This window comes from Hyla sarda, chromosome 2, assembly GCF_029499605.1.
Source record: "Hyla sarda isolate aHylSar1 chromosome 2, aHylSar1.hap1, whole genome shotgun sequence".
NCBI lineage: Eukaryota > Metazoa > Chordata > Amphibia > Anura > Hylidae > Hyla > Hyla sarda.
The window spans coordinates 75,202,043-75,228,429 of NC_079190.1; the positions used below are offsets into that span (position 1 = coordinate 75,202,043).

General features: G+C 42.4%; 1 protein-coding gene across 1 annotated transcript; it reads right to left on the bottom strand.

Annotated features, from left to right (window-relative positions):
- On the bottom strand, nucleotides 1-26,363 carry MED4 (mediator complex subunit 4). Its single transcript, XM_056562101.1, has 7 exons — nucleotides 26,212-26,363; nucleotides 19,010-19,076; nucleotides 16,873-17,043; nucleotides 7,353-7,410; nucleotides 5,288-5,374; nucleotides 4,350-4,481; nucleotides 1-671 (listed from the first exon to the last, which is right to left on the bottom strand). Exons 1-7 carry the CDS (start codon nucleotides 26,280-26,282, stop codon nucleotides 499-501), a joined length of 759 nt encoding a protein of 252 aa, XP_056418076.1. The 5' UTR covers nucleotides 26,283-26,363; the 3' UTR covers nucleotides 1-498.
- Between the last annotated feature and the right edge of the window lie 24 nt (nucleotides 26,364-26,387).

A 26,387-nucleotide genomic window follows, 5' to 3' on the forward strand; every position in this document is an offset into this window, starting at 1 on the left:
TGGAATTTTAAAAGCTGAAAAAATTCTTTAATGAAATAAATGTTTCTACCATACTATAGTTTTACAATAGAAAAGGGTATGAAATAACACACTTTATCTTTATGTACATTGTAGCATATATGCATACTCTATTTCTGAAAAAAAAATATATACAGTATTACATACACATGGACAACCAGTGGCTCCAACTGAGATACAAACAGTATAGTGGGTAACATCTGCAATAATGTTCAAGTGTTTCACAAAGATGCTTAAAACTATAGGAGTTCTAGTTACTACAAACTGCAGGAGTGATCGGGCCCCTTCATCTCTAGGAATACACCGGTTTTCTGTACATAGCCCAAGGATATGTTCCAAGACCAGACACCTCTTCTGTGTACAGGGATGTATGAAGGAGTCCAGGCTCTAGATAAATATGGTAGATACTTATGTTGGGCTCCACGTTCCTTTTTCGGAGCCAGACAATAAATAAATGTCACTGTTCACCACAATGGATTATTAGTCAGAGTCACTGCTACTACTGGAGGAATCTGTCGACATTACTTCCACATCATCTTCATTCTCTTTGTTAGGTCCTAAAGATTCCATTAAGAAGTCATTGCTGTGGTTTGGAGGTAGCATATTCATGGAAATATCATTGGACTGCCATGGATATTGTGGAGCCAGGACATCTAAAAGTACAAAAAAGATAAGGGGCTCAGAGTATGACATGTAATGTATCGCGTCTACCGAGCACTAAATTAAGTCTTTCCAAGCATAAAGTGCAGCTGTAACATAGACTACATAAAACTGCCAACACAGCGCAATAGTTATCAGCATCAGGAGTCATGTCATACCTTTATATTATGGTTGGGTAAATTATTTCCCTGCAAAAATACTTTCATGCAATCCCAGAGTGTCAAAGAGGATCCCCCAGGGGAGGGGGGGGGGGAGAAGTTGGTGCGTCTTATACAGCAAATACACATTAAAACCCTGTCCTATCGCGGCAGTCCCTGCGGCCATCAACGGCCAGGACCCGTGGCTAATACAGGACATCACCGATCGCGGTGATGCCCTGTATTAACCCTTAAGACGGAGCGATCAAAGCTGACCGCCCCGTCTGAAGCGAAAGTGACACTAACCCGGCTGCTCAGTCGGGCTGTTCGGGACCGCTGCGGTGAAATCGCGGCGTCCCGAACAGCTTACAGGACACCAGGAGGGACCTTACCTGCCTCCTCGGTGTCCGATCGGCGAATGACTGCTCTGTGCCGGGATCCCCTGCATGGCCGGCGCTCTCCGTCGTCATCATGTCATCGCACACACCGTCCCGTCATCCAGTAGGAGCGGTGACGTGATGGCGGCGACTGAGAGCGAGGATACCGGGCAGCAGAGACGTTCCGGAGCGACGGGGACACGGCGACAGCCATGGAGGGCGACATCCAGTGCAGCAGTGACGGGTCCGGAGCGTGGCGGGGACACGCAAGTATTCCCTCCTATACCAGTGGTCTTCAACCTGCGGACCTCCAGATGTTGCAAAACTACAACTCCTGGCATGCCCGGACAGCCAACGGCTGTCTGGGCATGCTGGGAGTTGTAGTTTTGCAACATCTGGAGGTCCGCATGTTGAAGATCACTGTCCTATACTTTACATTGTATTTGGTTCAGAATTTTTTTTTTCTAGATTTTCCTCTTTTAAAATTGGGTGCGTCTTATATGGCGAAAAATACAGTAAACAGGGAGCAAACGTGACACCACAATGGAAAGGCGTTCCGTCCGGAGGCAGAGCGGACCCCCCTGGCCACACCTCTAAATGCATAAAGTTTTTTCAGGGGAATAAATCCACCAACAACCTATATAAAGGTATGACGTGACTCCTGAGCTCTTACTTAGTGACAGATTCACTTTTAAAGGGAACCTGTCATCAGATTTTACCACATAGAACGCGTGGCAACTCCTATATGGTAAAAGCTTCTTCCTCACCATCCCTGGGAGTAGGGCTGGGCGGTATACCGGTTCATACCCAATACCAAAATTTTTTCCCTGCACGATGTGAATTTTTCCCATACCGCAATACCAGTCGGGCCCCTCAAATGAATGAATTATCAGCCCCAGCGGCTGACCCCCACATCGGGGAAATCATCATCATAATCCTGTGAGCCGCCCGCACTTTAAATTAATGAGATGCCAGCCGCGATGCTATAAATGGTTAAGATGCCAGCCGCCTGCGCTTTAAATGAATAAGATGCAGCCGCGGCAAGCTGTCGCCTCCCCCTGCAAGCGCTAAAAGCCTGGCTTTTAGCGCTTGCATGGGGAGCTGACAGCTTTCCGCTCGCAACTTAAAGGGGTATTCCAGGACAAAACTTTTTTTTATATATATCAATTGGCTCTAGAAAGTTAAACAGATTTGTAAATTACTTCTATTAAAAAATCTTAATCCTTCCAATAGTTATTTGCTTCTGAAGTTGAGTTGTTTTCTGTCTAACTGCTCTCTGATGACTCACGTCCCGGGAGCTGTGCAGCTCCTATGGGGATATTCTCCCATCATGCACAGCTCCTGGGACGTGACATCATCATTGAGCAGTTAGACAGAAAACTTCAGAAGCTAATAACTATTGGAAGGATTAAGATTTTTTAATAGAAGTAATTTACAAATCTGTTTAACTTTCCGGAGCCAGTTGATCTATATAAAAAAGGTTTTTGCCTGGAATACCCCTTTAAAAGGAAAACTGTCAGATATTTTCTCCCGCACTGTACTGGTGGATAGTGCGGGAGACGCTGATTAAAACGAGCCCTACTTTACCCGGATCCGCCCGGCCGTTCTCCCGCAATTGTAGTTTTATTCTGTGTGTATATCTTGCTGTAACTGGCACTGGCGGGGCTTCTGCAGCTAACTGGCACTGACGTCAGCGCCGCTTATGAATATTCATCCCCCCTCCCTCCAGTTCTCCCTCTGTTCTCTAACTGGAGGGAGGGGGGATGAATATTCATAAGTGGTGCTGACGTCAGTGCCAGTTAGCTGCAGAAGCCCCGCCCGTGCCAGTTACAGCAAGATATACACATAGAATAAAACTACAATTGCGGGCGAACCAGTGTCTCCTGCACTACCCACCAGGATAGTGCGGGAGAAAATATCTGACAGTTTTCCTTTAATCGTTTCCAGCGCCACCGCGGCCGCATCTTATTCATTTAAAGCGCATGCAGCCGGCATCTCAGAGCAGCACCAGAGTCACACATGATTAGTTCCCCAGGGAGGAGGAGGTTAAATACAAAAATACGGTGATATGCATTTTTGGTCATACTGCCCAGCACTACCTGGGAGGCATTTCTGCCCGCAGGGATGGTGTGAATAGATCGTTTTAAAGTGTCTGTAGTCCTCTGGACAGGAGCCATCCTCTTATATCTGCTCATGCTGTAATCACACCCCTCAGCATGATTGACAGCCTGGACACAGCCCGTGTCATCGGTCTGCTCTGTATGCATAGGGAGCAGAGCAGTGACAAGATGGCATGATTACAACCGAAGTAGCGGGACTAGGTAAGTATAGCTGCCACCCAGGGGAATACTTACAGGGCCAACGGGGGATACCTTCAAACTATATATCCTCAACATCCCTGCAGGCAGAAACATCTTCTGGGGATGGTGAGGAAGAAGAGACTGTTAAAGGGGTATTCCAGGCAAAAACATTTTATCCCCTATCCAAAGGATAGGGGTTAAGATGTCTGATCGCGGGGGGCCCACTGCTGAGACCCCCCGCCATCTCCCTGCAGCACCCGCATTCTATGCGGGTGCTGAATCTTCAATTTCGGAAACCTCCGGGACTGGGGACGTGACGCCACGCCCCCTCCATTCATGTCTATGGGAGGGGGCGTGATGGCAGTCACGCCCCCTCCCATAGACATGAATGGAGGGGGCGTGGCGTGACATCACGTCCTCAGTCCCGGAAACTCGGAGGTTTCCGAAACTGGAGATTCGCCAGGAATACCCCTTTAAAGAAGTCCCCCTAGGAAATAAAAATGAATCCCCTATTCAACGGATAGTAGCTATGTTTTATTTCCCAGGAGTACCTCTTTGAGTCCCAATAATGTCAACAGGAGTTACACAAATTGTGTAAGTCTGCCATCTTTGCTGTTTCTGGCATCCCAACCATCCATGGTCATTGAAAACAAGGAAAGGAATATTTTAGTTTCATAGGCAAACCATCAATACCGGACAGGTGGAGTTTAGGATTACTGCCAAGTGTGAACATAAAACAATTTTCACTTGCAAGTTTTAGAACTGTTTTGGAAAACCAAGAAACAAAGATTCACACAGAGCAAAGAATCTTGTTGTCCTGTACGTGGGGGAAAGTATAAAAAGAAAAAAGAAATTACCTGGAAGTCTGCCAGCTGCCAAGGCATCCCCTGGTAAATGACCATTGACACCATTAGTCGGAAGGTTACTCATCTGTCCCAGCAAGCCACTCCGCATTTCAAGATCTGTGGGGTAGGGCCGACGAGGATCCCCTTTAACACAAGAAAATATTTCTGGTAAGGATTTTATTTTTATTAACTCTAAAGTTGCCTTCACATTAGTGTACTATAGACAAAAGTCCCGGACTGAGCAGGAGTCTGATGACCTGAACTGCCACCTGTCAGACCTGCGATCAGGACAAAACGTGTAGATGCAATACAAACTGCCTCTGTAATACTCGCGTATTAAATCAAATTGGCCTTAGACTGAAGCCAAGTATAAGTCAGACCCCCCCACCCCCAAACACACAAAAAAAAAATGCAGTAAAATAAAATACTACATAAAAATTTAAGAAATTTGAAGTTAGACTCATTTTTTTATGACTTTTTCTAAAGCCAAACCAGCTCTTGCAAATACCTGGCACCACTGATCACATGATTGCCTGGACAGGAAGGAAGAAGCAGAATCGCTTCTTGCTGATCTGTATGCGCAGTACTCATTGAGCACTGCATACAGTGATCGGAAGGGACAGTAATATACCATCACTGTCTTCTCTTCACAGAGTCCGGCTGTCATAGCCAGCTCTCAGCTTTAGCAGGAATATGATACATTAACTTCCAGGGTTTTACAAAATGGAAAAGTCTACAAAAACAGAAAAAAAAAGTTCATCTGTGGAAGTTGTTGATCATTAAAGCATTGTACTCCATGTACAACACTATATTTCGTTTTAATTGAAAATATTAACTCATTTTGGTAAAGTCACACATCAAAAGGAAAAACAATACATTTTAAAAATGTCCTTTCCGGATTTTGAATATATAATAAAGTTGCACATAGAATAAAATAAGAATGTATTTACCTGGGACCCATGTCAAAGGAGCACACACTGCATTACTTGCGCTAATCCGATGAGCATACTTAATCAGTTCTTCAGATGAGATGGAACCTTCACATGACAAAACAATTGTGTGTAAAACCAACTTCAAAAATCACAACACAGATATATTGAGGTTCATTGAACAGGAAGAGAAACTAAAATGTGAAATGTGAACAAGTAAAAAGTAAATGAGAATTGCACTCTGTGATAAATGGACCTGCCTAAAACTGAGTACAGCTGTGTTATATGGATAGGGAATAACCCTTATCTGAAATTATAAGAGGAATCTGATTTAAACTAAAGTAATCTGATTCTAAAGATAAAACTATGCCTCGAGAAAGAAAAGAAAAAAGTAATTTCTGGCCTTAAAGGAAAATGGTCACCTGTTCACCCGCACTATAACACGATACACCGGGTTATAGTGCGGGTGAACAGGAGACCGATGCGGCGTCTCAGACTGCTATACCTACCTGCAGTCCGGAGCCCCCGATCCCCGAAGGTCCCCCTCTTCCCGTGCTGACTTGCACTTTGAGGCAGGCCCACTGGCTAGACTTAAATATTCATAAGCGCCGGTCAAGTGAGCGCTCATTAGGCATGAGCGTCGGTGAATCGGGTTATAGTGCAGGTTAACGGGTGACCGTTTTCCTTTAAAGGTGTTATCTCAACACGAGATCTTACTGAATGCAAAACCAATATTTCTATTTAGGTTTTAAAGGAGTCTGTCAGCAGCATCACTGGCACTAACCTGCTGGTGATGCAGATTAAAATGTTCTTTACCTTATCCTCCCAGTTTTCACCATTCCATATAGTCTTACAAAGTGCACTGGTTCTTAGCCCTATAGTGCACTGGTTTTCCTTCCTGGCTGGTGTTGTGCCTCACACCCCCTAATGAATATATTTATGCTTTTTTTTTTCTGCACAGACGCTATGTGTTGAGATCCCACTACGTGCAGAAGAGAAAGAGCATGAATATTCATCAGGGGATGTGAGGCCCAACACCGGCCGGGAAGGAGAAATAGTGCACTTTAGGGCTAGGGAACGCCTCAAATGCACCAAGACTCACATTAGCATATTAGGATTTGTAACCAATAAAAAATACTATATGTTGGCCATAAGCAGGTAGAACTGCCTGACACAAACTGGTCCTCAGAAACTACAGCCACATCATCTTCCATGGCTGCTATAGATAGAACTGGCCTCTCTCTCTACTGCTCCCTCAGGTAATTACTGAGCGGGATCATTGTCCAGGCATTACAAGTCAATTACAGAACTTGTTCTCATGCTATCTGTAAAGGGGAAAATATTGGCGATTTGAATATTAATTGTCGCGGGTCACGTGAGCGCTCACATGACCTGAAACAATTAATATTCATATTGAGCCGGCGGGCCTGCCTCCAGCATGCAATTCAATGAAGATGGATGCCAAGGACAGATCTACGGAGTGCAGGTACGTATTTAATCCATTAACCCCTCATGGGTCTCCTGTTCACCCACACTATAACCCAGTGTATTGGGTTTATTGTAGGTGAACAAATGACCATTTTCCTTTAGGCCATCAAAACTGCTGGCATCTCTATACAGGCTCCCACATTTCAGGAACAGAAAGGGGCTCATCAAAAATACTGTAAACCGGTGTGATCAGCCCCTACTAACCCATTTGCACATACTAAAAAAAAAATAAAAATTATCATTTGGTAACAGGTCCTCTGACTGCTCTAGCGTCCAGTCAGAAGGCCAATAAGCCTGTCCGTCATAGCCAACAGATGGGGCCAGGGAAGCTCTAACTACAGAGAACTTCATGCAATGAGCTCCTGGACACTTCCCTGACTTCTGTATAGGGCTGTCAGCAGTTGGAATGGCTTAAACTAATGGCAGACTCCCACACTCACTTATTTCATGAATTGGTAACAATGCAAACTTGTGCTCATACTACAATCATTATGTTGATCAGTGAGTTCTGCATAGCAAGCAAATAGTGTATGTATTTATATATATTAGCTCCATAGCTCAATTAAATACTACTTAATGTAAAAGTTTGTAAACTGACCTTTTTTTGCTTTATCAATTGATTTCAGTTTTTCCTTTGCCTGGTAAACTGCAGTTGCCTAAGGAAATAAATAAAAATAAATAAATATGGTTTATTGGTGGATCCAATGAAGTTCCCATACAGAAATCTTGCTTATACCATTAAAACTATGGAATCCATAACAGATCCTATACTTTTATTTTATTTATTTTTTTATCAAGCTGAATGTAGTTATAAAAAATACAAACAAACAACAATCAGACACCTTGATGGAGCGTCCGTGACAGTCATGTGACCAATCTGGCACTGCATTATGGTTTCCTTTAGTGATGAAATACATGATACAGATATGAACAAAGCCATAATAGAATAAATCGTAGAAACCATTTTTTTTTTTTTTTCAAAAACGAAAATTAGGTGAAGAGATTTAGGTGAAGAGATTAGGTGGAGCAGTTGCTCCATAACAACCAATCAGATCACAATTTTTTTTTTTTTTTTTTTTTGAAGCCTTTAAAAAAAAAAATCAAGAAATATAATTGGTTGCTATGCACAACTGGTCAAGTTTTACTCTGTGTGTATGGTAAACTATTGTCGGATTCTGCAGTAACATTTTCAACTATTTCTCTCCGCCGCAGCCGTTGTACGTGAAGTCCCTGTCCCACCCTCTGCTGATCCACCAATCAGGAGCTGCTGCACTGTTCTCCTCCCCCGATGCTGCCTGTGGACACACTACATCGTGCCTCAATTTTATGGAGCGCCCCCCCAAGTGTATAGCAGTGTATATGTACCTACATACACGCTGCTATACACATGGGGGTATGTGCAGAGCATTGCACCCTAATGTAAAGAGTACTAGACACAGGTGCAATGCTCTCCAGTCAGCACATACCCCTATGTGTATAGGAGTGCTATATAAAGTTATAAAAAAAAGTAAAAAAATAAAAATAAAGCTTTATTAAAATGTAAATAAACTCCTCCCCAATAAAGATTACACCCCACCCCCTTTCCTATTTTATAACAAAAAAAGTTAAAATATTTTTTTACATATTTGATATTGCCAAATGGGTTACTGTCTGAACTATCAAAATTAAAATGCTGGTGAGTCATTAACATTTTTTTTTTTTACCCCACCAGGACGAAGGGCGTAAAGGTACGCCCTTGCATACTGGTACTTAAGGACTGAGGGCGTACCTGTACGTCATTTAAAAATCTTAATCCTTCTAGTACTTATCAGCTGCTGTATGCTCCAGAGGGAGTTCTTTTCTCTTTGAATTTATTTTCTGTCTGACCACAGTGCTCTCTGCTGACACCTCTGTCCATGTCAGAAACTGTCCAGAGCAGGAGAGGAGAGGTTTGCTATGGGGATTTGCTCCTACTCTGGATAGTTCCCAAAATGTACAGAGGTGTCAGCAGAGGTCAGACAGAAAGGAAATTTAAAAAATAAAAAATAAGTAATGGAAGGATTAAGATTTTTTATTAGAAGTTATTTACAACTTTCTGGCAACAGTTGCCAATTTTGACCTTAAAGGGGTATTCCAGGCAAAACCTTTTTCTATATATATCAACTGGCTCCGGAAAGTTAAACAGATTTGTAAATTACTTCTATTAAAAAATCTTAATCCTTCCAATAGTTATTAGCTTCTGAAGTTTTCTGTCTAACTGCTCAATGATGATGTCACGTCCCGGGAGCTGTGCATGATGGGAGAATATCCCCATAGGAACTGCACAGCTCCCGGGACGTGAGTCATCAGAGAGCAGTTAGACAGAAAACAACAACTCAACTTCAGAAGCTAATAACTATTGGAAGGATTAAGATTTTTTTAATAGAAGTAATTTACAAATCTGTTTAACTTTCCGGAGCCAGTTGATATATAAAAAAAAAGTTTTGGCCTGGAATACCCCTTTAATGACCAAGACCCATTTTTTAAATCTGACCTGTCCCACTTAATGTTATAACTTCAGCACACTAACTTATACTAACTTATGTTTTTTCGTGACAAATTCTTAAAGGGGTATTCCAGGATTTTTTTTTATTTGACTATGCTACAGGGGCTGTAAACTTAGTGTAGTTCATAATATAGTGTCTGTACCTGTGTGTGACAGTTTTCTCACAATTCTGCATACAAAATGACTGTTGTCTCAGATTTTTCCCAGCTTGCAATGCGGCCGAGACATGACTCACTAGTCAGCTGATGACAGGGAGCCTGGCTGCTTCCATGGGTGGAGCGATCACTTGGTGGGAGAGAGATCAATCTGCAACTAATGCAACAGCTGTAGGCAATGATCCAGCGTGGGTCAATAGAAATCCAGACTTTATTGGAACTCACAGTAAAAGCAGTAAAAGCAACCAGCAGATCAGACGCGTTTCAGGCGCATGCGCCCTTCGTCAGTGATGTCATCCATCTGCACAGGTGTCAGTTAAATACCGACCAGGTAGTGGGTGGAGAGTTAACCACCAATTAAACTACACTAGGACCGCTGACAATGGTGCAGAGGAGGATACTAATACAAAACATAGACAAAATGTTAGTAAAAGTACAAGAAGCTAAAAACAATGCACTAATATGCGATTTTGCATAAATGGCTTGCACCACACAGGAAAATAACATGGTCATGTGAAAAATCATAAAAATGTACATTAGTTATAATTCACTGTGAAAGTGGAACAAACGTGTGTGTGTGACTGCGGCGCTAATAATGGAACAGCAATTCTCTCTTTAAATTCAAGCCCTTCGGTGCACTGGTGCCCAAGGTGAATTGCCAGAACGCCTCACGTTCCAACAATTTTCGCCGCACACAACCGCCACGAGGTCCTATGTGAACACGTTCAATAGCATAAATTTGAAAATAGTTAATGTGGCCACCATGTACAGTTTTAAAATGTAAAGATGCTGCCGATCGGTTTCTTACGGCATTGCTAGTTATGTCATTGATATGTTCCAGCGCTCTGATCCTAAGTTTCCTGGAAGTGGAGCCTACGTATTTAAGTTGGCATTGCGAACACTCAATGACATAAACTACATTGTGGTGGTTACAATTAATATAGTCTTTTATCTGATAATTTTTAGTTTGCTCTGCATTGGAAAATTGTGTGCATAATTTAGCAAAATTACAAGTTCTACAAATCCTGCCGCCACATTTAAAAAATCCTCTATTACTCAACCAGTTATTTCTGTTAACTGTGTTGGACAAAACCAAGCTAGGGGAAAGAATATCTCCCAGGGTTTTAGCCTTTTTTGGGACTATGTGACAACCTTTGGATAATATTTTTGCTACAGTTTCATCCTGTCTCAGGAGATGGAGATGTCTATTGATAATATTCTTGACCTGTGTAAATTGAGGAGAATAAGTAAGTGCTATGACCGGTTTGTTCTGAAAATTAGAGCGACTGTGTCGTGAACAGTTAATGGATGGAGAAATTAGACGAGAACGGTCCTTTTTAGCAACAATAGTTTTAGCTCTGGATAAAGTACGTTTGGTGTAGCCTCTATTCGCGAGCCTACGTGAAGCCTCACTAATTTGAGACTCGCAAGTGGAGGGACCACTACAATTTCTTTTTATCCGTGTGAATTCTCCTACTGGAATAGCCCTGATGGTATGTGGCGGATGATTACTATCAGCTCTGAGAATAGTGTTACCTGCAGTGGGTTTGCGGAACGTTGAAACAGAAATGATGTGATCTGGTGCTGAGCTGAATTCAAGGTCAAGGAAGGAAATGCTGGATGGGTGTGAATGGTGAGTGAATTGAAGATTGTAGGAATTATTATTAATGTATTCCAGGAACAGTGGTATGGCAGACATATCACCCTTCCAAATCAGGAGGAGATCATCTATGAATCTGCCATACCACTGCACGTGGGAAATAAATGGATTGGATGTAGAAAAGAGATACTTGGATTCCCAATATGACATAGTCCGATTGGCTAAAGAAGGTGAATGTCTAGCGCCCATGGAAACACCACTCGTTTGAATGAAGAACATGCGGTCAAAAGAAAAGAAGTTATGTGTCATGAGATACCATGTACTCATTTTAACAAATTCTTTTAAATCAGAAGTATAGTCGCTGTGGTTGTCCAAATGGTACATCAGTGCTTCCATGGCGACATGCCAGGGAATACTGGTGTACAATGAGACAACATCACAAGTTAACCAACTGTACTCTGACCTCCATGTTAGATGTTCGAAAGCTCTAAGGACATCTCGGGAATCTTTAAGATAACCAGGGACCCTTTGTACCATGGGCTGAAGCATTTGATCAGTCCATATGGATAGTTTTTCTGAAAGGGAACCACAAGAAGATACAATCGGTCTCATAGGGGGGGGTGAGATTAGTTTATGGGTTTTGGGTAGGCCGTACATGATCGGGATAATAGGTTCATCCACCAGCATGTATTCCCTGTCCCTGTTTGAAATGACGCCCAAACTAACCCCTTCACTCAGCAGTTTATCCAACTCATTTTTAAACTTGGCGGTAGGATTGGAATCCAATTTTTTGTATACATTTGTGTCTGAAAGTAGATAATTAATTTGTTGCATATAAATCGTTTTATCCATCACAGTGACTGTGCCGCCCTTATCAGACATTTTAATGACTATATCATCTGCAATACTGAGTTCATTGAGAGCGGCATTTTCACTGTGCGAAAGGTTACGGTGTTTGTTGGGCAGTCCTGATCGACTGTTACCTAATGCAATTAAATCCACCTCCACTGCATTTTGGAATAAATCCATACCATTAGTTCTAGATTGAAGAGGATAAAAGTAAGGGTTAGCATTTCTATGAGCAGGGTTGCTATTGGTAACTGCATCTGATTGTTCTGCAGCTAAATCTTGTAATGTACATAAGGCCACCTGCTCCGAGAAATGTAATCCGCAAAATTCGTTAGCATAATTATTACGAGAAATAGGTGCATTGTAATCCGTAACAATATCTGCGAAAAAATGTTTTTTGATTGTCAAATTTCGTACAAACTTATTAATTTCACATAACATTTTAAAGATTTGCAAATCGTTAGATGGGGAGAAATTCATTCCCCTACTAAGGACACTGATTTGATCAGGAGTAAGTGTCCTATTAGATAAATTTAGCACTGTTAATTTTTCATCACTTGGCTCCTCAATCTGGGAGTGGCCACGTCTGTTGTGTTTTCTTCCCCCCCTCCGGGAGGGTTTCCTTTGCGTTTGGAGTTTTTTGAAAGATGACGCTGTTGAACAGCTGAAGACTGTGGAGTGTCCGATTCTGTGCTATCTCCATTGGCTTCCGTTTCATACTCAGATGAGCTAAACGTGACTTTTGGTTTACGGTTGCGATTTCTTCTTCTATAATTTTTATTTTTATTTTTCAGAATAGATTTGGGTTCACTTGATTCCCATTTGCCCCACGCATAGACTTGATTGGTTTCATAGTCCCGTATGTCCCGCTGTAACTTGATTTTTTTAGTTTCCATAATGTGGTTTTCCATTTTATTAATGCGCTCATTTATTTTATCCAAGAAATCTTTATATTCAGGTAAATCTTTATACAGTTCAGCTTCACTCTTAAATTTGTCAATGTCCTCTGTGAGGGTCTCTAATCTGAGAGACTCGAATTTAGTAATAGTCCTCATAATACTTTTGGAACAAATGGTAAGAGCCTCATTCCACTCATTCAGCATTTCATCACAATAGACAATGTTAGGAATTTTCCGGATCCGTAGACCTCTCGGAATAATTTCTTTGGTTAAGTAATTCGTGAGAGTGGTGTGATCCCACCATCATTTCAAACAGGGACAGGGAATACATGCTGGTGGATGAACCTATTATCCCGATCATGTACGGCCTACCCAAAACCCATAAACTAATCTCACCCCCCCCTATGAGACCGATTGTATCTTCTTGTGGTTCCCTTTCAGAAAAACTATCCATATGGACTGATCAAATGCTTCAGCCCATGGTACAAAGGGTCCCTGGTTATCTTAAAGATTCCCGAGATGTCCTTAGAGCTTTCGAACATCTAACATGGAGGTCAGAGTACAGTTGGTTAACTTGTGATGTTGTCTCATTGTACACCAGTATTCCCTGGCATGTCGCCATGGAAGCACTGATGTACCATTTGGACAACCACAGCGACTATACTTCTGATTTAAAAGAATTTGTTAAAATGAGTACATGGTATCTCATGACACATAACTTCTTTTCTTTTGACCGCATGTTCTTCATTCAAACGAGTGGTGTTTCCATGGGCGCTAGACATTCACCTTCTTTAGCCAATCTGACTATGTCATATTGGGAATCCAAGTATCTCTTTTCTACATCCAATCCATTTATTTCCCACGTGCAGTGGTATGGCAGATTCATAGATGATCTCCTCCTGATTTGGAAGGGTGATATGTCTGCCATACCACTGTTCCTGGAATACATTAATAATAATTCCTACAATCTTCAATTCACTCACCATTCACACCCATCCAGCATTTCCTTCCTTGACCTTGAATTCAGCTCAGCACCAGATCACATCATTTCTGTTTCAACGTTCCGCAAACCCACTGCAGGTAACACTATTCTCAGAGCTGATAGTAATCATCCGCCACATACCATCAGGGCTATTCCAGTAGGAGAATTCACACGGATAAAAAGAAATTGTAGTGGTCCCTCCACTTGCGAGTCTCAAATTAGTGAGGCTTCACGTAGGCTCGCGAATAGAGGCTACACCAAACGTACTTTATCCAGAGCTAAAACTATTGTTGCTAAAAAGGACCGTTCTCGTCTAATTTCTCCATCCATTAACTGTTCACGACACAGTCGCTCTAATTTTCAGAACAAACCGGTCATAGCACTTACTTATTCTCCTCAATTTACACAGGTCAAGAATATTATCAATAGACATCTCCATCTCCTGAGACAGGATGAAACTGTAGCAAAAATATTATCCAAAGGTTGTCACATAGTCCCAAAAAAGGCTAAAACCCTGGGAGATATTCTTTCCCCTAGCTTGGTTTTGTCCAACACAGTTAACAGAAATAACTGGTTGAGTAATAGAGGATTTTTTAAATGTGGCGGCAGGATTTGTAGAACTTGTAATTTTGCTAAATTATGCACACAATTTTCCAATGCAGAGCAAACTAAAAATTATCAGATAAAAGACTATATTAATTGTAACCACCACAATGTAGTTTATGTCATTGAGTGTTCGCAATGCCAACTTAAATACGTAGGCTCCACTTCCAGGAAACTTAGGATCAGAGCGCTGGAACATATCAATGACATAACTAGCAATGCCGTAAGAAACCGATCGGCAGCATCTTTACATTTTAAAACTGTACATGGTGGCCACATTAACTATTTTCAAATTTATGCTATTGAACGTGTTCACATAGGACCTCGTGGCGGTTGTGTGCGGCGAAAATTGTTGGAACGTGAGGCGTTCTGGCAATTCACCTTGGGCACCAGTGCACCGAAGGGCTTGAATTTAAAGAGAGAATTGCTGTTCCATTATTAGCGCCGCAGTCACACACACACGTTTGTTCCACTTTCACAGTGAATTATAACTAATGTACATTTTTATGATTTTTCACATGACCATGTTATTTTCCTGTGTGGTGCAAGCCATTTATGCAAAATCGCATATTAGTGCATTGTTTTTAGCTTCTTGTACTTTTACTAACATTTTGTCTATGTTTTGTATTAGTATCCTCCTCTGCACCATTGTCAGCGGTCCTAGTGTAGTTTAATTGGTGGTTAACTCTCCACCCACTACCTGGTCGGTATTTAACTGACACCTGTGCAGATGGATGACATCACTGACGAAGGGCGCATGCGCCTGAAACGCGTCTGATCTGCTGGTTGCTTTTACTGCTTTTACTGTGAGTTCCAATAAAGTCTGGATTTCTATTGACCCACGCTGGATCATCTCCTCTTCTTATTTGAATCCATGTGCACCGGGCTGGGTGCGGATCCGTGTCGGGGGTGCATTGGTGGAGCGAGCTGGATTTTTCTGAACCAACAGCTGTAGGCACCCTGATTGAAAACCACAGGTCTTATGAATGGATGCAGCTCATTTATGTTTCAGTGGGTGGGGTGGCTGATGTGTGGGAGGGAGGAAAATGGAATTATGGGATTTGTAGGCAAAGAAGGAAACTCAAACAGGAAATACCAGTTCACAAAAAACTAGCAACAGTGTTATGGTAATCTCACAGCATAGCCATTTATCCCCAAGACAAGCGCAGATCCTTCCTAAGCATGTCCATTACTGTCTGCCAGGTATGTACTAAAATCACCTTATGGTGGAGAACCCCTTTAATGTTAAAGGTTCATTTTCAGCATTTAATGTTAAACTATATTTTCAGCATTTTGCCCGAATTCCAGATTCTCTACTTTTAAGAAAGATAGTCACACAACATAAATTAGTTATTAATTCACATTTACAATATGTCTACTTTATGTTGGCATCATTTGTTAAAAGTAGTTTTACTTTTTGAGGACGTAATGGGACTTAGAAGTTTGGCAGCAATTTTAAAAATTGTAGAGTAGATTTCAAAATCAGATCTTTTTAGTTCTGAAGTGGATTTCAGGGGCCTGTATGTAAGAACCCCTATTAAAAACTGCACCCCTCCATGTAATCAAAATGATATTTGGGAAGTTTATTAACACTTTACGTGTTTCACAGAAATTAAAGCAAAGTGGAATTTAAAAAAAAATATTTTTTTTTCCCGCTAATATGCCATTTTGCTGCATTTTTTTTCTGCAACACAGCGGGTGCTGACAGGAAAATACAACTCAATATTTATTCCCCTAATTCTGACATATTTAGAAATATCCTATATGTGGCCCTTGTGCGCTACATGACTCACACACAGGCCTCAGACATGACGGAGCAGCGTGTGGATTTTGGGTCTTCCTATTTTTTAGTTAGTTAGTGTCACCCTATTCTATGATCTGTAACGTTTTTATTTTTTCACCAATGGAGCAGTGGGATAAGTAGCGGTTTTGAACAGTACTATTTTGGGGTATGTCTGAAATTTCGATCACTTTTTATTCCATTTTTAGTGAGGGATTACCAAAAAGCAGTAATTTTGGCAAGATTATTGATTTGTTTTTTTACAGTGTATTTTGATGGTTTATCATATTTATACTATAAAAACCATTTTTGATTAAAAAAAAATCTTGATAGTGCATCGCTATTTTCTGAGAGGTGTATATATATTTTTTTTTATACCAACAATGTTATGTGATAGCAAATTTTTTCCGTGAGGAGTTGACATTTTTAGTGGTACCATTTTGAAGTACATGGGACATTTTGATCACTTTTTATTTTAGAGGAGGCAGCACTGATATAAAGCCATACATTTGGAAAGGTGTTTATTAATTTTTTTTACGGTTGTCATGGGGAAAGTCACGGAGAACATGGACGTATATATTATACACATCGATTTGCGGGAAGGGGTTAAAGCATTAGTCTCACTTCCCAAAACTCTGATGCCGGAGGTCTCATGCACGTGTATGCGACCTCTGGCAGAGTTCCAGGAACAGTCTGATCATGAGAGTCTCAGGGCAATTCTCTTACCAGAATGTGTTCAGCCTCCTTTAGCTGTTTTTGCAGCTGCTGGATATCACTGTCCCTTTTCTCAACTTCTTTTTCCAAGAGCTGCATTTCTTGGTGAACCTTGCCCTGACTGAACGCAACCTTCATGAGCTCCTGAAACTCTCCATCTTTCTGAATTAATAACTCCAAAATCTGAAATGGTGGAAAACAGAGGAATGATTATTTTAACACTGAAGTATCCAGATGAGAAAATCACTCATAACACCCCTACTACGGCTCTCAAACTACACAAGTCAATTATGAGTAAAGTAAAGGAAACTGTGTAAGTAAGGCTACAGCTACATATTCCACTGTCATTACTATGACACAGCTCTATGTTATAATCAAAAACTATCCTGGTGCCATTAAAGTAAAAAGCAATTCACTAGTCACCTTTTTCTTGGGAATTAAAAAACAAAACACTTAAAATGCCTTTTACATTTATCGTTTTCGGTTTTAGGGTAGAGTCACAAGTGCTGTATTTTGCTGCGTATTTTCTATAGCTCATTTTGCAACCCATTGACTTTAATAGGCAGGAAAATACGCAGCAGCAAAATACAGCACCTGTGACCAGAACCTTAAAAGTACCTGTCACCAAAAAAACGTTATACATTTGTTAATCAAGGTATTAGAAACCACTTACTAATACCATGTGATTAACAAAAATGGATCTTTATAATATATTATTTTTAGAAACTGACCACTAGGGGTCTCCCTACATTGGAGGGCCCCCCTTCCCGGCTCATTGATTTCAGACTCATGCCGGCCAATTACAAGGAGGAGATCGCAGCGCACTATACAACCCCCCCCCCCCCAACCAATTACAAGCAGGGGCACAGCACATGATACAACCCCCCCCCCTCACCTGATTACAAGCCATCTGCAGCAGGTGGGCGGAAGTGAGCCCAGCCAGGCTTCAGCTGACATCACGCCTGCTAGGCCACTCCCCTTTCCTCTCTGCCAGACTACAGCAAAGTGAGTAACTAACAAGGTATTAACAAAGGTAGGAAAAGGGGTTTTAGAAAACAAAAAAGGTAAGATAAGAGTCAGGAAGAGTCAGGAAGAGTCAGGGAGGGACAGATGGGGGGGGGGGGGGGGGGGATTAGGTACAGATAAGTTTATCATAGGTACTCTTTAAAAGAGAAACTGACAGCTGGTTCACCTACACTTAACCCAATATACAGGATTATAGTGTGGGTGAACCAGATTAAAGTGATGTTTCACCTTCGTTGCTAATATGTTATAGCCAGCTTTACACAATGGAGGCAGGAGCCGGCTTTTCTACCGCCTTACTCTCTGCTCACATGGACAAAGGGGGTCTTGAATATATATGAAGTAAGCGGGCATATGGGAGCAGAGGGGAAGCTCTGTATGCCAAAAGGTACAGTGTTAAAGGTGGCATTCCATGATTAAAAGTTATCATCTATCTATAGCATAGGGGAAACTAGCTGGCCAGTGTGGCTCTAACTGCTGGGACCCCCACAGATCATGAGAAAAGTGGCAAATTGACCACTGTGTGAATGGAGTAGCAATAGGCATGCTCAGACACTGCTTTATTCATTTTGCATAGGACTTCTGAATATTGCCTAGTGCTGAACTCCCCAGGTGGTATGAGCGTTGGGGCCTCTCTGCCTCCTCTTAGGCCAGGTTCACACAGCGGAAAATGTGCTGAATGTCAGACCAGAAAACATGCTGCACATTTGCATCAGTGTGCGCTAGGTCTCAGAAATGCGCTGTCTCATAGATGGTAATGCATTTCCAAGTGGAATCTGCAGAAAAAAATAAACAAGTCTATTCTTTCAGCGGACACCAGAATCAGGATTTCCGTGGTAGAAACATCTGCTGCGGAAATTCTGCTGTGCGCACAGTGCAGTAGAACCCCAATGAAATCAAAGGGACTCTGCCGCAGCGGAATGTCCGCATGGAATATTCTGGCAAAATCCGCAAGGACATTCCGCCATGTGAACATACCCTAAGAATGAAGTGGTTTGAGCATGTTTGCCACCGCTCCAGTCATTCTCTACAGGAGCTACTGAACAATGTACTGTTTCCTTGGCTCCCATGGAAAAAAAAACTCTCCCTGATTCTTTACTTACCGATAATGTTTTTAAATACTCACTTGATTTTCTTCTCCAGGTTGACTTAACTTCTGACTCCTTGACAGTGCCAACAATTCTATCAGTTCTCTGAAAAACATATTGGAAAACAGCCAATACAGAGACAAAGTAATACATGAGATTATGCCTTAAATATATCTGTCTTAGGTGTTAGGTTGTATTGCACACTGCCATGTTATAGCAAACCTGGAGCATTAGTGAAGGTGCTTTCACAGAAGTGAAAAACTATTTAAATGGTGTCAGGATGCCTTAAAAATAATGCACTCACCTACCTGATTCCCAGCCACTAACGTTCTAATGGTGTTCAGGTCACTGCTGCTAACCCCCTCTTTTCCTGCATGTTGTTATGTTACCAGGAAGCAGTGAGGAGCGGTAACCCTGTTCACCATTGGGCAGTGGGAATAGGGAAAGATCAGGCAGATGAGTAAGCACCCTGATCCCATCTAAGAATGCTTCCCCTACTGGGAAATACTTTACTTTTTTTTTTTTATACCAAAGTCAATACAGTTAATTAAAGTAGTTTCAATATAGGTTTGAATTACATAACATATTTTTGGGAGTTCCCCAAATACATATACATTAAAAAAAGAAAGAAAAAAAAAAGGGGGAGGAAGAAAAGGGGAGGATGTTATATTATTTGTGCCTAAATTTTAACCATTTAAAGAATCTTAGTATTTGATTTGTAGCAAGGGCAATAGATCATTCCATAATATAATTGAGTTCAATTACATTCAGTAAGTTTTGAATATTAGGTACTTTGCTGCTGCCAAAAGATGAATTGCTATAGTAATATCTGATAATGGGATTTCAGTAAGCCCCAGATGGAGGAGCGCCACCTCAGGTCCCCAAGGGAAGGCGTAAACCACTATTTGGCACATAAATGCATGGACTTTTTCCCAAAATGAAAAGATAGGTTTACATTTCCCCCAAACGTGGAACATGGTACCCACCTTTCCATTACATCTCCATCACTTGTCGGAGCAAGTAGGGTCAATTTGCGACAATCTATATGGCGTTATGTACCATCTATACATCATTTTCCTCGCTGTTTTCAGGTGCAAAGCATTATGTGACACCTTAGAATTTAAATTAAAAAAATAGGACCATTGTTCATTACTATAAGTTCTCCCAAAGTCCTGTTCCCATTTCCTACAAGAAGCTGGAAAATCAGTAGTAGACAAAAGGGATTTATAAGCCCTTGCTATACCCTTGGAGGCTGTGCATTTATTAGAAAAAAAAAATACTATATATATTGATTGTGGTTTTGAATATGGCAATTGTATTGATGTTACGTAATGTCTTAATTGTAGGTATTCACAAAATTCCGATGTTGGAAGTGCAAACTTTTGAGTAATTGATAAGAATGGTAAGATTCCCCTTTCATCCAAAATATCGGAGTAGGAGAAAATACTTTGGGTTTTCTAAGTAGTAAAATTTAGTATTAGAAATCTGCATCTGCACAACGTCCAAGGGCATATCTTTAACCTCTTAAGGACCAGGCACGTATGAGTACGTCCGTGGGAATTTCAGTCCGCGCCGGGCGGGGACCGGGGTGACTGCTGATATCGAAAATGCCCAGGGGGGGTCATCAGACCCCCCCCATGTCGGCGATTGGCGCAAATCACAAGTGAATTTACACTTGCGATTTGCGCGATTCCGGGTCATTCCGGGTCTATGGTGACCCGGAATATAAGGGGGATCGCGGGTGTCTAAGACACCCACGAGCCCCTGAAGGCATAGGAGTGAGGTGCCGCCCCTCCTATCCCTGCTATTGGTGGTCTAGACGCGACCACCAATAGCAGAACGGGGGGGGGTTCATTTTCGTTTTCCCCGTCCTGCCCACCCACAATAGGTGGGACAGGGCGGGGAAACGACAGAGGACCAGCGCCAAAGATCCACTTATCGATTCGGGCGGGCGACGGAGGCTGCGGCGACGGAGATGGGCGGGCGGAGATGACGTGCGGCTGGATCCGACGGAAGCCGGTGAGTTGCCTAGCAACATCTGCAGGGTACAGTTTGAGACCATTATACAGTGGTCTCTAATTGTAGTCCTCCAGCTGCTGCAAAACTACAACTCCCAGCATGCCCAGACAGCTGTTTGGGCATGCTGGGAGTTGTAGTTTTGCAGCAGCTGGAGGACTACAGTTTGAGACCACTATATGGTAGTCTGTGAACTTTAGCCCTCCAGATCTTGCAAAACTACAACTCCTAGCATGCCCACACAACTGTTTGCTGTCTGGGCCTGCTAGGATTTGTAGTTTTGCAGCATCTGGAGGGCCACAGTTTGCAGTGGTCTCTATACTGTAGCTCTCCAGATGTTGCAAACCTGCAAATCCCAGCATGCTGGGAGTTGTAGTTGCGATCCCTCCAGCTGTTGCATAACTACATCTCCCAGCATGCCCTTCTGTGATCAGTACATTCTGGGAGTTGTAGTTTTGCAACAGCTGAAGGCACACTGGTTGGAAAATATTAGTTAGATAACAGAACCTAACAAGGTTTTCCAACCAGTGTGCCTCCAGCTGTTGCAAAAGTACAACTCCCAGCCTGCATGGTCTGTCATTACATGCTGGGAGTTGTAGTTTTGAAACAGCTGGAGGTGCCCTGGTTGGGAAACACTGCTGCAGAGGGAAAGCAGCATACAGGAAGACTGGCAGAAGCAGAGCCCCAGCCAGGCTTCATGTGACATCATGCCTGCCGGGACCCGCCTCCTTCCACCCCTCAGAAAGACAGTGCTCCTGAGCTAATGAAGAGGGATAAAAAAAGTGTATTTCCACAGCATTTTAAACCTCAATAAACACAGGTATAGGCATAGTTAGAGAAAGGGACAGATGGGAAGGGGGATCAGGGAAAGTTTAGATGATGACAGGTACTCTTTAATTCTACAACAGGGCAGACCCCTGATGAAGTCACAATGACAAAACCAGTCAGGCACCGCCTGTGACTTTCTAGGTCGCGTATATTAGAATAGAACAGCTGGAATCTGCTCTGTTCAAGCAGTTTTGTCGCTTTTATATCTGTAAACCTTAATCTACAGTGCAGAGATCAGATGGTAAAGTGGTGGAAGTCTGGCGATCAGAGAGGAAGTGTGTCCTCTCCTAGGACCCGTATCCACACACAAGGAAACTGAATATTTGTTGACAGGACGATGGAACAGCGATTTGGAGAAGACAAGGAGGTTGCATGCTTCTTGCTTTCCAGGATTACTAGACATTAACCCTTTGTGCTATGTACAAATGGAAGAGATTTTTCTATTTTTGCTGACATAAGTATAAAAAATAAAATAAAATAATCCATAATAATAATCCAGTACAGGGTACATTCACACGGGCAGGCTTACAGTAAGTTTTCTGCTTCAAGTATGAGCTGCTGCAAATTTTTCGCCGCAGCGTAAACTCCTAGCAGGGAACTCACTGTAAACCTCCGCCAGTGTGAATGTACCCTAAAAACACTACACTACACTACACTACACTACACTCACATAATAAAGAGTAAAACACTACATATACACCCCCTTACACAGTCCCCCCCCCCACCCCAATAAAAATGAAAAACTTATTGTACGGCAGTGTTTCCAAAACTGAGCCTCCAGCTGTTGCAAAACAACAACTCCCAGCATTTCTGGACAGCCACTGACTGTCCAGGCATGCTGGGAGTTTAGCAACAGCTGGAGGCACCCTGTTTGGGAATCAATGGCGTACAATACCCCTATGTCCACCCCTATGCAATCCCCAATGTAGTCCTCAAATGCGCATGGCGCTCTCACTTTGGAGCCCGGTCGTGTTTCAAGGCAACAGTTTAGGGCCACATATGGGGTTTCGCCGTACTTAGGAGAAAAAGCCCCCCAAAATTTGTTAGGCAATTTCTCCCTTTACCCCTTATGAAAAGGTGAAGTTGGGGTCTACACCAGCATGTTAGTGTAAAAAAAATTTTTTTTACACTAACATGCTGGTGTTGCCCTATACTTTTCATTTTGACAAGAGGTAAAAGGGAAAAAAGCCCCCCAAAATTTGTACTGCAATTTCTCCCGACTACGGAGATACCCCATATGTGGGTGCAAAGTGCTCTGGGGGCGCACAACAAGGCCCAGAAGGGAGAGTGCACCATGTACATTTGAGGTGATTTGCACAGGGGTGGCTGATTGTTACAGTGGTTTTGACAAAAACAAAACCCCACGTGACCACATTTCGGAAACTATACCCCTCACGGAATGTAATGAGGGGTGCAGTGAGAATTTACACCCCACTGGTGTCTGACAGATCTTTGGAACAGTGGGCTGTGCAAATAAAAAATTTTGTACAGCCCACTGTTCCAAAGACCTGACAGACACCAGTGGGGGGTAAATGCTCACTGTACCCTTTGTTACATTCCTCAAGGGGTCTAGTTTCCAAAATGGTATGCCATGTGGGGGTTATTTCGCTGTCCTGGCACCATAGGGGCTTCCTAAATGCGACATGCCCCTGAGCAAAATTTGCTCTCCAAAAGCTAAATGTGACTCCTCTTCTGAGCATTGTAGTTCGCCCGTAGTGCACTTCAGGTCCACTTATGGGGTACCTTCATACTCAGAAGAGATGGGGTTACAAATTTTGGGGTCTTTTCTGCTATTAACCCTTGCAAAAATGTGAAGTTTGGGGGGGAAACACATTTTAGTAAAAAATATATATATATATATTTTTTACATATGCAAAAGTTGTGAAACCCCTGTGGGGTATTAAGGCTCACTTTATTCCTTGTTACGTTCCTCAAGGGGTCTAGTTTCCAAAATGGTATGCCTTGTGGGGGTTATTTTGCTGTCCTGGCACCATAGGGGCTTCCTAAATGAGACATGCCCCCAGAGCAAAATTTGCTCTCAAAAAGCCAAATATGACTCCTCTTCTGAGCATTGTAGTTCGCCCGTAGTGCACTTCAGGTCAACTTATGGGGTACCTCCGTACTCAGAAGAGAAGGGGTTACAAATTTTGGGGGGTATTTTCTGCTATTAACCCTTGAAAAAATGTGAAATTTTGGGGGAAACACATTTTAGTGAAAATTATTATTTTTTTTTTACATATGCAAAAGTCGTGTAACACCTGTGGGGTATTAAGGCTCACTTTATTCCTTGTTATGTTCCTCAAGGGGTCTAGTTTCCAAAATGGTATGCCATGTTTTTTTTTTGCTGTTCTGGCACTATAGGGGCTTCCTAAATGCAACATGCCCCCCAAAAACCATTTCAGAAAAACGTACTCTCCAAAATCCCCTTGTCGCTCCTTCCCTTCTGAGCCCTCTACTGCGCCCGTTGAACAATTTACATAGACATATGAGGTATGTGCTTACTCGAAAGAAATTGGGCTACAAACATAAGTATACATTTTCTCCTTTTACCCCTTGTAAAAATTCAAAAATTGGGTCTACAAGAACATGCGAGTGTAAAAAATGAAGATTGTTAATTTTCTCCTTCACTTTGCTGCTATTCCTGTGAAACACCTAAAGGGTTAAAACGCTGACTGAATGTCATTTTGAATACTTTGGGGGTGCAGTTTTTATAATGGGGTCATTTGTGGGGAATTTCTAATATGAAGACTAGAGATGAGCGAACTTACAGTAAATTCGATTCGTCACAAACTTCTCGGCTCGGCAGTTGATGACTTTTCCTGCGTAAATTAGTTCAGCCTTCAGGTGCTCCGGTGGGCTGGAAAACATGGATACATTCCTAGGAAAGAGTCTCCTAGGACTCTATCCACCTTTTCCAGCCCACCAGAGCACCTGAAAGCTTAACTAATTTATGCAGGAAAAGCCATCAACTGCCGAGCTGAGAAGTTCGTGACGAATTGAATTTACAGTAAATTCGCTCATCTCTAATGAAGACTCTTCAAATCCACTTCAAACCTGAACTGGTCCCTGAAAAATTGTGAGTTTGAAAATTTTGTGAAAAATTGGAAAATTGCTGCTGAACTTTGAAGCCCTCTGATGTCGTCAATTTTATGATGCAAACATAAAGTAGACATATTGTATATGTGAATAAATTTTTTTTTAATTTGGAATATCCATTTTCCTTACAAGCAGAGAGCTTCAAAGTTAGAAAAATGCAAAATTTTTACATTTTTCATCAAATTTGGGGATTTTTCACCAAGAAAGGATGCAAGTTACCACAAAATTTTACCACTATGTTAAAGTAAAATATGTCACGAAAAAACAATCTCGGAATCAGAATGATAACTAAAAGCATTCCAGAGTTATTAATGTTTAATGTCGCAAAAAAAATGTATCCCTTATACAACTAATTGGGAAGACTACACACACATTATGTGTTTTAAAGGACATCTGTAGTGCAATATAACTTAGTTAAAGATCGGGGGGGTCCGAACCCTGGGGCCCCTGGGATCTCCTGGACGGGGCCACAGCATTATGCTGGAAAGGGGGCATTCCGTCCCTGCATGACGCGGCGGCCGAGACACCCCCTCCATGTACCCCATAGAGATACATGGAGGGGGCGTGTCTGCCTCGGCATTCTGCTGGGGACAAAACTTCACTTCCTGCAGACTGTCGCGACCCCGTCCAGGAGATTCCAGGGGGCCACATCGCTCGGACCCCCCGCGTTCTATAACTTATCCCCCATCCTTTTGATAGGGGATAAGTTATTTTGCGCTGGAATACGCCCCCCCCCCCCTCAAAAATTTAATTTGAGGGGGGGCTCCAGCTGTTGCAACACTACAACTCCCATCATGCCCAGACGGCTGAACCCCCCAGCTCATGCAACACTACAACTCCCATCATGCTCAGACGGCTGAACCCCCCAGCTCATGCAACACTACAACTCCCAGCATGCCAGGACAGCCGAAACCTCCAACTGTTGCAAAACTACAATTCCCAGCATGTCCAGACAGCCAAAACCTACAGCTATTGCAAAAACTACAACTCCCAGCATGTCCAGACAGCTGAAAGCTCCAGCTGCTGCAAAACTACAACTCCCAGCATGCCCAGACAGCCAAAATCTCCAGCTGCTGCAAAACTACAACTCCCAGAATGCCCAGACAGCCGAAGGCTGTCCGGGCATGCTGGGAGTTGTAGTTTTGCAGCAGCTGGAGGTCCACAGTTTGGAGACCATTGCAATACAGGGATGTATATGAGTGTACACATGAATTACAATGAAGCCTGCACATACTGGGGGAGTAAAAGAGCAGCGATGTGTATATAGATCCATACATACACGTACAGCTAACCAACATACCTAGACAGCACCTCTAAGTCATCCAATACATTCAGTAACTTCTCCTTAGTGTTCTTTTCCGTGGCGGCCATTACTGCTCTGTGTTCCCGGCATGCACAGCGGCGAGCTGCTCACAGTTCGGGAAAAGAGGGGACAACCGCTTAGAAGAACGTTCAGGTTTTACGGCAGCGACACCA

Excerpts from the sequence above, each read along its gene's own strand:
- MED4 (XM_056562101.1), bottom strand. The coding sequence starts at position 26,282 with ATGGCCGCCACGGAAAAGAACACTAAGGAGAAGTTACTGAATGTATTG. Across the intron at positions 19,077-26,211 it reads GACTTAGAGGTGCTGTCTAG|AGAACTGATAGAATTGTTGG; the intron begins GTATGTTGGTTA and ends TATGTTTTTCAG. Across the intron at positions 5,375-7,352 it reads AATTGATAAAGCAAAAAAAG|GTTCCATCTCATCTGAAGAA; the intron begins GTCAGTTTACAA and ends TGTCATGTGAAG.